Source organism: Manacus vitellinus, unplaced genomic scaffold (assembly GCF_001715985.3).
Source record: "Manacus vitellinus isolate BGI_N305 unplaced genomic scaffold, ASM171598v3 scaffold_6_pilon, whole genome shotgun sequence".
In the NCBI taxonomy this organism is placed as follows: Eukaryota; Metazoa; Chordata; class Aves; order Passeriformes; family Pipridae; genus Manacus; species Manacus vitellinus.
The window spans coordinates 20,951,923-20,966,133 of record NW_021940750.1 but is presented as its reverse complement, the minus strand read 5'-3'; the positions used below and the strand labels follow the sequence as shown (position 1 = coordinate 20,966,133).

The 14,211-nt window shown below is 41.1% G+C and overlaps 1 protein-coding gene across 3 annotated transcripts in view; it reads left to right on the top strand.

The window, feature by feature from the left end:
* Nucleotides 1–11,280, top strand: part of POMT2 (protein O-mannosyltransferase 2) — a 29,122-nt gene extending 17,842 nt beyond the window's left edge. For all 3 annotated transcript variants that reach the window (XM_029964201.1, XM_029964200.1, XM_018082793.1), the window contains 8 exons: nt 3,306–3,397; nt 4,452–4,528; nt 5,657–5,728; nt 5,869–5,928; nt 6,135–6,240; nt 7,600–7,740; nt 8,356–8,470; nt 9,050–11,280. In XM_029964201.1, coding sequence (XP_029820061.1) covers nt 3,306–3,397; nt 4,452–4,528; nt 5,657–5,728; nt 5,869–5,928; nt 6,135–6,240; nt 7,600–7,740; nt 8,356–8,470; nt 9,050–9,155 — 769 coding nt within the window. In that variant the 3' untranslated portion in view covers nt 9,156–11,280. The remainder of the gene's footprint in view (nt 1–3,305; nt 3,398–4,451; nt 4,529–5,656; nt 5,729–5,868; nt 5,929–6,134; nt 6,241–7,599; nt 7,741–8,355; nt 8,471–9,049) is intronic.
* Nucleotides 11,281–14,211: the final 2,931 nt, after the last annotated feature.

Here is a 14,211-nt window from a genome sequence, read left to right as displayed (position 1 = left end):
GTCTATCTCCCCGTCAATCTTACCATCTGAGGAGATGAGGCTGCCTAGGTAATTAAACTGCTGGACTGATTTGAGCTCTGATTGGCCAATGGTGATAGGGGGATGATGGAAGACTTCCTGAGGTGCAGGCTGATAGAAAACTTCTGTCTTCTTCAAGCTGACTTCCAGCCCAAAAAGCTCAGCAGCTTCATCAAAGCAGGATGTTAAACACTGCAGAGCACCTGTGTGGGCGACGAAGGCGACATTGTCAGCATAAAGCAGCTCCCAGACAAGATGGTTTAAGGTCTTAGTATGGGCCTTCAGTTGCCTTAGGTTGAATAGGTTTCCATCAGTACGGTATCGAATGTAGATACCATCTTCTTCATCGAGGTCTGCTGTGGCCCTTTGGAGCATCATGCTGAAAGATTGTGAATAGGGTTGGTGCAAGAATGCAGCCTTGTTTCACACCACTGGTTATTAGAAAGGGCTCAGAAAGTGCATTACCATATCTGACTTGGCCGTGCTGATCCTCATGGAGTGAGATGATCATTTTAAGGAACTTGAGGGGACAACCTAAACGTTCCAAAATCTGCCACAGACCTTTTCTGCTCACAGTGTTGAAAGCCTTGATGAGGTCAACAAAGGTTACATAAAGACCTTTGTTCTGTTCCCTACACTTCTCTTGCAGTTGTCTGAGAACAAATAACCATGTCTGTGGTGCTTCTGTTGGCTCTGAAACCGTATTGGCTTTCAGGTAGAAGTTCTTCTGCTATAGTGGGTATTAGTCTGTTCAAAAGTATTCTTGCCAGGATCTTGCCAGCAATGGAGAGCGGAGTAATGCCCCAGTAGTTTGAGCAGTCTGATTTATCTCCTTTCTTCTTATACAAGGTGATGATGACTGCATCAGGAAGGTCTGATGGTAGTTCACCTTGTTCCCAACAGCGCACCACAAACTTGTGAAAGTTAGCATGGAGTGCAAGGCTCCCATGTTTCCAGACTTCAGGTGGAATTCCATCGACCCCAGCTGCCTTGCCAATTTTCACCTGCTGTATGACCTTAAGAGTTTCTTCCATAGTAGGGGCAGTATCCAATTCATTGTTCACTGGTTGCTGTGTGATGTACTGAATTGCTGAGTCTTGCACTACACGGGTGGTACTGAAAAGAGTCTGAAAGTGTTCAGACCAATGATTCAGAATGGAGGTTTTATCTGTGAGAAGCATTTGACCATCTGTGCTGAGTAGAGGGCTTTGGACCTGATATGTAGGCCCATGTGCTGTTTTCAGGGCCTCGTAGAATCCTCTGTGATCACCCGTATCTGCACATAATTGAATTTTTCCTGCTAGATTGATCCACCACTTGTTCTGGATGTCACAAAGTTTCTGTTGGAGCTTGCTGCATGCAAGACAAAAGGCTGCTTTTCTTTCATGACAAGATGGCTGAGCAAGGTGTGTTGGTGAGCAGTTCTCTTCTTTCTCAACAATTCCTGGATCCCTTGATTGTTTTCATCAAACCAGTCTTTGTTCTTCTTGAAGGAGAACCCTAAGGACTCTTCAGAGGACTGCAGGATGCTATTTTTAATATGTTGCCAAAGTGTTTCAGGAGAGGAATCTATGGAATGATCCTCGAGCCTAGTTTGAAGGTTTGCCTGAAAGCTGTCTCTCACTGTAGCTGATTGAAGATCGTTAACTTGGAGTCTCCTCCTTGGAATACTGCCCCTTTTAGGTTTGAACTTCAGGTTGAAGTTAAGTTTACAGTGCACAGTCTGTTTGGCATTCTGCACTGGGCATCACACGGGTATGATGAACACTGCGAACATCTCTCTGTCGCACCAAGACATAATCAATGAGGTGCCAATGCTTGGATCTAGGATGCATCCAGGTTGTCTCTAAAAAATAATATGCCTTACTAAGAGATCCAGGAATGGCATGGACATAGATCTTGTCATCTGATAAGTCCAGGAGGGGATGACAGATGTGTTCTTTAAGTCCCATTTTATCCTTAGGGTTCACAAAAATGGCTAGAAGCCAGGGCAGTTCATGCTGTTCCATACCATAATCATCAAAATTTTATTGGTATTAATTTGTGTTGTCGTTGGAAGACCTTATGCCATTTTTGCATGCAGCATCTGAAACAAGGGCAATGGTTACAAGTTGCTATTAGCAGGGGTCAGGATTTTCTGTCCTAGAATTATATATCTTCATCATTAAAATGACATGTATGCAGAGACACCAAGACTAATGACAAGCAAGCTGCCATATCTGGAAAGCTGTTCTGTGTGGGATGCTACCATGGATCTGGAAGCAGCATGTGTAGTCATGTTGCTACTGTTTCCAGAGCTGCCTCTGTTTCTGCTAGCTTAGATTTCCCTTCACTGTGTTACGGTTAAACCAGATTATAAGGAATCCTGTGGATGCTGAATCATAGTGAGCGCAGGCAGGTACCTACGGTGACTGCCTGGTCAGGAATGCAAGTGCCAGTTAGACTTCACCATAAAACTGGACTCAGATGTAAATAATGTGTTTGGTTAAAAAGAAAAAAAAGACAGTCTCTGTCAAGAGCATTCAAAAAAGGTTGTGATTTGGGTTTTTTTCCAACAAAAACTTACTCTGTGAGTGGAAGTTACTGCCTCAAAACATTGATGATACTAAGAGCTAAGGGGAAAAAAATACTCTTTAACTGCAAATAGGGATGGTTTAGAGTATATTTAGTTTTTATATTTCTTTTTAATTTAAAGGGTAGTAATCACTTTTCTTCCAGGTAAGGTAATTAATTAGTGGATTAATTAATTAGTGGTGGTTGATAGAAATTTCCTTATTAATCTGTCACATTACTGTAGGGTTTGATGCACTTCCTCCCAAAGTCTTTGATGTGACCTGCCAGAAATAGGGTGACAGACTAAAGAACACTTAGTGGTATCTCCTAAGGTAATTCTTTTATTTCCGTAATACAGCTGTTGTAGGCATGGATTCATTTAAATTAATGATGGTGATTTTCTTCTGGAGGGACTATAAAGGTTGAACTGACGTAGTTGCTAGTTGTGAATGTTTGTCATTTTCAAAAATCCCACCTATGGACCTAGGCTTTTTTAGATGTCCAAAGTTAGAAATGTGGTTCAAATACTCAGTAGAATTTTGATGTTGACTGCCTTGCAAATCTGCTTTGGTTTCTACATGGTTCTTAGAGCATGTAAGAATGCAACTGCTGAGGTTACATGATATGATAGGTGTTGTGGAGAAGTACAAAGCTAAATGGGGAAAAATCAGACATGAACTGGAAATATTGAGTGTTCTTGTGGAGTGGTGGTTAACTGTTCTACTGTTCCTCAGGGGTTGGGAACAAGTGGAAGTCACCTGCACACCATACCTGAAGGAGACTCCCAATTCTCTCTGGAACTTCGAAGATCATATTAACCCTAAGTGTAAGTAATTTATTTCCTTTCAGTTTGAGAGTGCATCTTGGCTTGCTGTTTAAGGAAGGGATGAGCTATCAGATGGCAATAACTGGCATTCAGCATTTGGAATATGTGTGTTCTTTCCCAGTTTAAGTGCAAACTTGCTGAACTTGGGCCATTGCAGAGTTGTGAAGCCTTTTTCTGTTTCACTGTTTGTACTGCAAGCTGGTGATAATGCTTGAAGTGTAGTGGAAGTATACTTTTTTAAGGATTTTGAGATCTTCACGGACAGCACTGCAGTACAGGCTGTTATTTTTAACGTTTTTTGTTTAATTGGGAATTATTGTCATTGATGTATGTCATACATATTTCAATGATTTTTAAAAAAATCTAGGATCCACCTTGTTCTGGTGTATTTTTTTCCCCTCACTTACTGGGGGCATGCTAAATAATCACTTTGCAGTACCATCAAGAAATTAATAGTGTGTGACAGAGATATGAATTTGCCAATAATGACAGATGGGCCTTGCAGCCTCATCCAGGAGTTACATGTTTCACAGCCTCATCTGGCCTGAGTTATTCAACACAATTTTCATCCCTTGAATTGCAGGTGACTTGGGCTGAGTTCTGATTTATTAAAAAACTTACTGTTCTTCATCCTTTGAGAGCAACTGTATGCAAACCAAAGGAGAGAAATCCTGGGCTCTTGACTTGGTAGAATTTCTTGTTCTGTTGTAATGCACTCCCACACATATGGCTCATATAGATAAACAGCAGCCTGTGAAGAGTATGTCTCTAATTTTAGCCAGAAATACAAATCTGTTAATTTCATGGAGTTTGGTCTCTTTCTCTTGCTCCTGAAAGTAAAGGAGGAAATCTAGGAGTACATCAGTTGTAAAATTCACTGGGAGATACTTTTAACTGCAAGCCTCTGTGTTTAGAATATGAATGAATTGCATAGAGAATTCAAATTCTGGAAGCAGATTTGTTGCAGAAGGAGAGAATGTAGTTTTTTATGAAAGATGCAAATAAATGTAAACCATACAGACGTCTAATCTATTTTTCTCTCTTTTTCCTGTAGTGCCCAATATCAGCCTGGATGTTTTGAAGCCTTCTTTTGCAGAAATTCTGCTAGAATCCCACATGGTTATGATCCGGGTAGGATGTCATTAATTCTAGATTATCATTTTCTTCCTCCTCTCTCTTGCATCAAAAAGAAATAGCACTTTCTGAGAGATCTGGGTGATGGCTGCAAGCTAGGGCAGAATTTACATGCCTGAGCAACCTACTTGAATTTATACTTAGAAAAAGGAATGGAGCTAATTCGTCCAAGTTTGGAAGCCTTGGATGTAATGCCTGGCTCTGCTGTTGGTGTGATCTGGCTACAGCCTAGTTATGTCATACTTTACTTACCTTCCTGGAAGGTTTTAAAGTTAAATTAGTATTTGTTAGGCAGGAGGATGTTACTGTGGTCAAAGTCAAGAAAATAAGCTAAACAGACATTTAGGAGAACAGCAAGTGTTTGGATTGAAAATGGAAAACTCCTGATTTTTTTTGAAGTTCATCAAGGTGCTGTGATTTCTGGTTTCTTCTTTATCTCTGAATATATATAAAAAAAGAACAGATTAAATATTTTCAAGGTGAACTGCTTGCAGTCTTTTCTCCATGATTGTTTTTTGTACTCTTGGCCACAGCCCTTCTGCTTCCAGCTCCTCAGTCCTTCAGCTGAAGAATGAGAAGTTACTATTTTGAGAATGGAGTCCAAGGTTTTCTTTGCTATTGTTTGTAAAGGTCTTCTCAGATTTTTAAGAGAAAGAAAGTAGTCAAGGAAATTATTGTTAATGCTTGTAAAGTGTTATTGTAAAGCATTTCCATGGCAATCAGTATCTCAGGTAAGGAAGCACCTGCATGAGTTTCCATGGAAATAATCTTTCTGAAGCTTGTTTTTTTTCATAGTGGAGGGAAACTTGTCACAGTAGTCTCTTAATGAACAAAGGTCTTGCTTATGCAACATGTGTCCTCAGTAACAGAAAAGCTGGAGAAGAGAAATGAGAGAATACTGCCTCTTATGGTACCTAAAGAACATTTTCACTTGCACAGTAATAGTAAAACATTAATTTTCCTCATTGCATTCCCTTCTGTGGAAGATGATGTGTTCATGTAAGTCAGAAAAGAGCTTTCACTCAGGAAGAGTGAAAGATGTATGTTTGCGTACACAGACATTTCTGGACAGGTGTTGCAGCATAACTGCCTGCTCATGTAAATTTTATGTTGACTTATCTGTAGGGAAACAGCGGCCTCAAACCAAAGGACAATGAAGTTACATCCAAACCTTGGCACTGGCCCATCAACTACCAGGTATATTGATTAGTCCACCTTCTTTTCTATTTTCAAGTGCTTTTGCAGTGCCTCTGGAAGCATAGCACCTCTTCATTGCATTGAAGATGCAATTGGACTGATGAATATCCATTTTACTTCCTTCTGATCTCTTTCTTCAGGGCCTGCGTTTTTCTGGTGTCAATGAGACGGATTATCGTGTCTATTTGCTGGGAAACCCAGTAAGTTGGAGTGGGAGGTTCCAAGTCAATGTCTTTAGGAAATTTTAGCTTAGTCTTGCTTCTTCCATTGACAGTGTTTCTCTTCCTTCTCCTCCTTTTGGACAGTGTCTCTTATTGTACTCTTAATGTTTGCATGTAACTTTTCATTTCCTCTCACATGCACGTGTCCACCATAAAGTCCCAAATCTTTATTTTTTCCCGTGTAGGTGATTTGGTGGCTAAATCTGGTCACTATGGGGTTATATCTTCTGATAACAGTTTGCACTGCAGTGGCACTGAAGAGAGGTGTCCAACTGACATATGAACTCAAAGGTAAGGTCAGTCTTCCTTTTCATAAATGCCTTTTGCAGACGCCTGAAAAGTGTATGGATGGCAGGACTTTGTGTGTCAGGGGTGGGAAACAACTGAGCTTGAATTATTGAGCAGTGTCCACAAGGAAAAGAGTGGGATCTTCATATGTTAAGTAGTTTAATGGTGAACAGCACAGATCTTCAACAGAAATGCTACAAGGGATACAGGCCAGTTGGATCAAAGTCCTGCTGTGAAGGTCTGCATGTTCTCTGTTCTACTGTAGTATGCACAGTGTTTTAAAATCAGAAATGTTTCCCGATCTTTTTGCAAAGCAAATGGCAAACACAAGAGATACAATGGTCCTTTTTTGAATCATTTTAGAGGTAGAGCTATTCACAAACCCTAATAAGTCATATTTTGACCATTCCAGTTTACTTCAATGGTTGCTTCGTTTTGTAGCTCTCCTTGAGGGAAGTGAATCCTAAAATGTGATGGGAAACCACTCAATTATAGAATAAGTTATTGGCTAAGCTGTATGCAGACACCAGAGCTCTCACTCTCTTCCCCAGGCTCTGAAAGCTAGGCAACATTTCTTTCCAGGCAGAGTGATCATGTGGATGGCTCATAGTCTCATTGCAGAGAGAATAAAAAACATCAGTAACTGGAGTGACCTGATTAGTCTGATGTATGCCCTGAGGAACTGCACGTTTGGTCTTAACATACAGCACAATCAACCTCCTGCCAGTCCCTTGAGATTTATGTCTCTATATTTCTTCTCTTTACTGTTCTCCTGACAAGTGTTTGTAGTGTAGGGATAGGTGCAATCGCGCAAGACTTTGTAACAGAAAGCTAGAACTTGTTTCACTTAGAAAAACTGCAAAATGCCTTTTCAAATGGGTTAGATGATGTTTTTCCTTCCTTCTGCATTTCAGAGAATGTTACAGGAAAAAGCTGTGAGCAAGATATCTCTCTCTGTAGTATGCAGACAGATAACATGTTTGCAGACATGTCCAAGGCCTCCTTGGGAAGGCGGCAGAGAATCGGAGAGGATAAAGGGGGCCTTGAGGGGGCGGGAACTCGCCTTTTGCCCCTGAAGATCCGATGCATGCTGCATCATAAAAAAGTGGTCCTTGCACCTGAAATAAACCTTTTTTATAATCCTTCCACTGCCTTGGCATTCTTGGGAAGAATACTTGCATATGTTTACCTTACAGTATGTTTATAAAGAATGCAGCCAGGATGTTGCAGAGGCTTGAAGCAATTTCAGACCAATACATGACTTCCTGCAAAGATCTTTCCTGTTGAGTTTATTTAGTGTGTTAAGGTTTGCAAATACGAACTGTAGCTGAGTTTTTCTCTGTCTGTATTCTTGTGTTCCAGAACTATCCAGAGTTGTGCTACGTGGTGGAGGGCAGATCACACTGGGTTGGCTCCTTCATTACCTCCCTTTTTTTATGATGGGACGAGTTCTCTACTTTCACCACTACTTTCCTGCCATGCTTTTTTCCAGCATGTTGACAGGTAAATACTAGAGTCTAGGAGAAGACAAGGTGGAAAAACAGGTGAAATTCCATTAAATTTTATGTTTTCAGATTAAAAAGTTTATTAATTTTAATAGGCTTTCTGCTTGCTTGTGCAAACTGCTTGAAAACGTTGACTAATTCAAAATGTTTTTCACAAAGCACCTTGCTGGGCCAAATTGTCTTTTTTTTTTTTTGTTGCTACCCTGAAAAGGTAGTCATGTCTAGTGTTTAGGGCATTTAAATTTAGAGATGGGATTCCTATTCTCTGCTGTTTCACTGTTTATATATGCTTTTGTACAAGTTGCTTCTCTTTGTTTGCTTTCCTGACTTTTCTGTCATGTGTGTTTATAATTTGGTCTTGGTAGTTTTTCCTGTGATTTTGTACCAACTTAGGATCTTAGGCCCAGATCTCATTTGCATTTATTAAAATGGAAAGGTAGGGGAAAAAAGAACCTTCTGCTGATACAAAACAATCTCTATAGTTTTGAAGGTTGCGACAGTAAATGAATTTAAAATTTGAATGGTCTTCTGGTGTTAACAGAGCTTCATCAGCCCAGTCAGTGAACATAGCAGCTCTGTTCTTCCCCTGATTCCTACCTCTTCCTTCTCCTAGGAATCACCTGGGACTCACTACTGAAGTTTTGTGCTGGGTTCTTGTCACCCAGCACTACAGCTAGAAAAGTATATGGAGGGGGGTTCCTGGCGCTGGTTCTGCTTATCCTGTACAGGTGAGTGCTGAAAGCTTAACTTTTCATGAATGTGTGATAGCTGCCATCTCAATGGAAACTTTAATGCCTGTTAATTTTCCTTAGCCTTGAGTCTCTGTCTCTCTTCTCTCCTGAATTTGTCAGACATCCTCAAGCCCAGTCCTAAACCCTCAATTTTTATTAGATTCAACATCTGTGTCCCAGTAATGCTTTATAGAACATTTTTCCATTGCAGGGAATCTTTCTTTTATCCTAGCACTCAGTGTGAACACTCTATTTTCCTCCAATCCCAAAATCCAGTGGTTTCTGGTTCTAGTCCCAATGATGGTGCCATATTCCTCAAATATAGGCAGATTTTTTATTGCTGTAGGTTTTATCAGCTGGCTTTTCTCCAAAACTGTTGGTTTCTAAGAGAAAATACCATGTGTTATAAAACTGTTTGCTATGTATATATTGTGTTCAGCAGAAATCAGAAGGTCCCCAGTGGAGCTCAGTGCAACCCAAAGATTCTATAGGACATCTCTATGGACTAATCTGCTGCAAAGTTCTTGAAACAAAAAACTGTGCGGTCCTTGATGGGCTTTTGATTTCTTTCCACAGCTTCTACCTCTTCCATCCTCTGTCCTATGGGATGATAGGACCTATGGCCTCGGACCCTAGCAGCCCCATGGCAGGGCTCCGGTGGATGGACTCCTGGGAGTTCTAGAGCCAACAAGGGAAGCCTGGGAACAGCGGATGAGAAGCATGAGATCTGCTGCAATGTCAGGCTGATTCTGGTGCTTTGAAGACATGCCCTCTCTGGAGAACTCTGGGTATAGGTAGCCCTGTTGCTTTGGCATTTGTTTGCACTGCCTGCATTGGAATATGCAGAGGATGAGAAGGTCCCCTTAAATTAAAAGACTCATGTCCTGAGTCCTTAGGTTATATTCATGGACAGCTGGCTCCTTAGATGTCAATTCTTTTGAGCAATATATACCAGTCAAACAGCAGTGGCATTCCAGCACTCAGAGCAGTAGAAGCTGGAGGCTGTCTGTGATTGTACACCTATGTGTGTCTTCCTTCTTGTAATCTAAGCACCATTATAGTTGGAAAGCCAGACAGTGTCTGAGACCTTAGGACTTCTATCATGATTAACAATTATTCTTTTGGTGAGGTTTTTGAAAGCATCCTGTAAGTATATGGGGACCTCCATTCTACCCTGCCCTGGCTATCTGCAGTTCTTTTGTTCTGACCCTGAATTTTTAGAATTTGACTGAAAGGAGTCCGCTTGAAATCTCTTGAGCCACTGTGCCTTGCCTGTTTCCCAGGCCTTCTGCATACAGAGATGAAATTGTTTAGCCCTATATACTGCCTTGCTTTCTGGTCACCTTTAATCATTTGTAAGTTACCTAGCAGGCCTGTTTCCAGAGCCAGACTGTTCCAACTCAGCACTTTGTAGCTTCTTTGCAGTTCTGTCTGAAACTGCCAAGGAAATGACAGTGGAAATGACAGGTGATTTGTTTTCAGCCCCAGTATGCTGTGGAGACCAGCATGAGGATGTACTAGAGACTAATATGATAGCTTGGAAATTTTACAGACAGCTGTCATTCACCTTTTGATCCCAGCTATTTCAGTGCCAGTACCTGTGCTTTTAGGGGAAGGCTTCATCTTAAGGAATGAAAAACTGGCTGCTGGCTGCTGGTGCCAAGGTATCTGCTTTCTGTATTCCCATATGGAAAAAGTTCCCTCTCATAGATTGCTGGGCATCAAATTACTGTATTGAAGGAAATGTGAGGCCAAGCAAAAATTCTTTGTCTCTTAAGTGTCAAAAGCCATTGAATGTTGAATCCACCCCTTCCAAGAAATCAGAATTCAGTTTATCAGGTGCTTTTGTCCTGTGTTAGGTCTATTTTTGTAGATGTTCCTTTTATTCCATCTCCTACTCTTCAACCAGTTTCAATTTCTTGTCATAGTTCAAGTTGCTACCTTGTAGCATCCAACATGAATGACACTTAGACCCCACCTGTGTTCCTATATCAAGAAGTAATATTTGAGACTCTTTTGTGTATGTTTCAATGCACTCAAGCCTTTCATTTCAGAGTTCTTGTTCTGCTCCACAGCCTTTCATCAAAATTACAGGTGAGCGTATCTGCCTTTAAACATGAATTGTGCATTTATTTCTCTTACCAAATCTTGAATTCTAATGTATTTCCTACCGCACAGAAGGGCTGCATTAGCATAGTTGTTCTGTGGGGGGTACTAGACTCCAGTCAGACTTGCTTTCATTCCCCTTCAATAGAGATCCATAGCATTGTTCAGTAAGGCAGCTGCTTGCTGTTGAAAGGCTCTGGCTTGGTATGTCACATCTCTCCAGAATTTGACTCCTATAGATACTAAGTCAAATGGGATGGACATGTGCTTTTGATTCTAAAGGTTTTGAGTTAATTACCTGCTGGTCATATATGGTGGGAAGTCATTGCACTAATTAGCTACTGGGTTTGATGATTCTTTTCCACTTGTTATTGCAGGAAGTGCTCTTACCTGCATGAGCCAGGGGCTCACTGTGGTGATATATAGGCAAGAAGGATGAGAGAGAAGGCTGCAAACTTCTTCAGATCCTGCTTGATCTGACAGCAGCTGCGAGTTGTTAACTGTTGGCAATGTGAGTGGCTGACAGTGCAGTGCTGCCTTTGTAACAATGGGATTCAGCATCTTCTACTCTTGGTGAGATAATTAATTTAATATTTTGCTATCCTGAATCTGAGCTTTCCCTAGGGTAGTCCCATTTTCATGAGGAAGATTTTCCAAAAGAGCTAATAAAAACTATGATTTAAAGTGCAGAGTTTTTTTGCAGCACACCACGCTTTCTCTTAGCATTAACAACAAAAAAACCCTAAGAAACATGAGCATTTTGGAATGACAGTTTCTAAAACTCTTTAGTCATCAGATTAAACCTGTGCGAATGCAAAAATTGAGTCAGTAACCTTGATTTCTTCAGTTATTATGAAGGGGTCAGCTTTGTAGAAGTTGCCTGAAGATGATGAACCACTCTTTCTTGGCCAGGGTCCCTCCATCCTTTATCACTAATAATCTTTTGGATGTGGATTGGCAGCTGAGTGCTAAAGGTGGCAAATGTCACGCTCCCAACCCACCTTCCTATGCACAAGCCCAGCTTATGTTTCAATACACACAAGGGTTTATTTTTCTTTAGGACTGTCATTTCAGAAATTCTCTGAGAGCATTAGATTGACATTGAGACTAATCTGTTTCTTAGGTCTTGTATGCTGGTAAGGAGATGGAGGCATACAGTGAAAAAAAATCTTGCTATTCCACAAGAGGGAGCAACTTACAGCAGAACTTTTTTTTCTTTTTTAATCTGGAGGTAAAAAGATTGAAAGATCTATATTGAAGTCTAGAGAGCAGGTGTTTCCTCTGTACCCTGTGGACTCCAAGGTTTGGGTATTCAAGTAAAGGTAGACTGGTGTAGGTCTGTCTTCTTTCAGGAGAAGAATACTGATTTTTTTTTTTATTTTATTTTTTTGTTTTAGAATTTGACCTTCAGTATTTGGTTCTTAAAACCTGTCAGGCCACAGCTGGAACATAATAGTAACTGATATTTTGTGAGGTCAATAAAATAAAATAATTGGGATTCCATTACTGCTTCTGTCTTAAAATGTCTGAGGAGTACAAACATGAGGCAATGGGTGTAGGGCACTCTTTGCTTTCTGGATGGAATTTGGGCTGCTTCAGTTCAGCTTTTCCAGTTGTGCTTGTGGAATGAGTTCAGGGTTTTTTTGAGGACTGCTTATTAGTCTTCTTCCCCAGTCATGTGGAAAATGGCTCACAGTGCTTTCTGAGGCCAGAAGATTCAGTTCTCTGGAGCAGCTGCTCTCTTTGAACTTTGCCAGACAGGGCTCCTTTTATCACTGACAAAGTATTTCATCAAATTGTATCCATGGATTCAAATCACAAAAAGCTGCAGGCTGCCACATTCCCTGGTTCAAATTCTTTTTTGTGTGTAAAATATCTTCAACTCTTTAGTCTTTGAAGGATAGGTAGAGGGCCCCTAGGCTCATCTAGCTTTATCCTAGACAATCCATCCATCTTAAAAGGTTTCTGTTAACAGTCACTTCAGGACAGATACACACGTATCTACTGCAGCAGCAGGGACCGGCTTATTTCCAGGAACTGGACTACTCATTCTATGAGACAGGGATGTGACTGTGAGGAGGATTTGAGTGGACATTTCTGTGTCAAGGTTGCTCTTGGCCCAGGTGGAGGACTTTGTGTCATCACTGCTCACCGCCATTGTTTGCAGCCCGGTGGGTATGAGAGCCACCACCCCTTTCCTGTCTGTGGAGGGTTTTCTTTTTGCGTCTCGGTTGGAAAGGCTGATTGATGCACAAAGGGCATTGACAGGATATACCTTTTTATATCTTCCTCCTTTCTTCTGCTTCTTCAAGTATGCCCAAAGTACAGGACATGTCTTTGCTTTCCCCAGTTGTTAGGCTGTGCATCCGTTTCATACAGGTGCCTGAACAAGGGGTAGAACAGGACATCTTGTAATATCCTGAGTAAATGAATACTTGTAATCTGAGAACAAAACCAGAACCTTGTTATGGAAAGGTAAACAAATGCATTACTTGACAATTCCCTCCTGTTCCTCCTGAATCCCTCTGAGAATCATTTTCAAGGGACCAACTCTTAACACAGAAAAACAGGCATTTACCTGAAATTCTCCATTGCCACACTTAGCAGCTTTCCTTCATGCTGTGCCTGAGTGACTTACCCTCTCGACTGGCACTCTGTGCACAAGCCCTGTTTCATCCTCTCGGGATCCTGCTGACAGTGTGAAAATCTCCTTAGCCCTATGTCTCTGCCAGCTGGGGAATGTAGGTAAGATTATTTTTTTTACCCCTTTACAGCAAGTGACCCCACACATGGGCAAGTGTGTCATGAAAGCAAAAGTGTGTGGACTGTTAGAACATAAGGCTCTTTCCTGCTGGGAAAGGAAGGCTGAGGATAAGAACACCACTTCCATAGCATACTTGCTGTTTTCAGCAGGGGACTGTGAACTGCAAGCAGTCAGGACTGAAAATTGTCTCTGTCTTCTTTAAAGTACTAAGACCTTGGTTGCGTCGTGGGTTGTGAGTTGCTTCACTTTTTAAACTTTTTTATGCTCTTTACTTGAATGTCAAGGGCTATGATTGTCACAAATAATATCTGAGGTGGTGATATATTAGCACGGATAACACTGCTGCTGAATTTGTAACTGTTCCTAAAACGTTGCCAAGTGAGGTTATTGTGTTTTACAGGAGTCACTGTTTGGAGCCATCCTTGGAGAACTTGCCCTTGGATGAGCAAGAGTTTGTAGCAGCAGTGAGAGGGGTTCCTTTGTAATTCTGTCCTGTATCCTGAACCTTTCTTACTAATGCTGTCTGTGTGTGCGTGCGTCCATCTGTCCACGAACTGAATGTCTTCTAACCACAGTGCAATTACTGTATCATACAGTGTGGATGGGAGAATGTTCCCTTGAGCTATAAATGTGTTTTGTACAGGTGATAATGGAAAATGAGGTAGAATTTGGAATTTAATTTTGTAATAAATACCTCTTCTTGGAAGCATTCTCTTTGTGCCTAGATCTTGGGGTGGATTTTTTCTCCCTTTCCTCTCTTCCTCACGTACTTGAAGTAGCAACATGAACTTTAAATGGACCTATTGAAGAGTTTGATCTAGGATAGTGATGATCTACATCAACTTTTAGCACACAAGTGTTGTTGGAC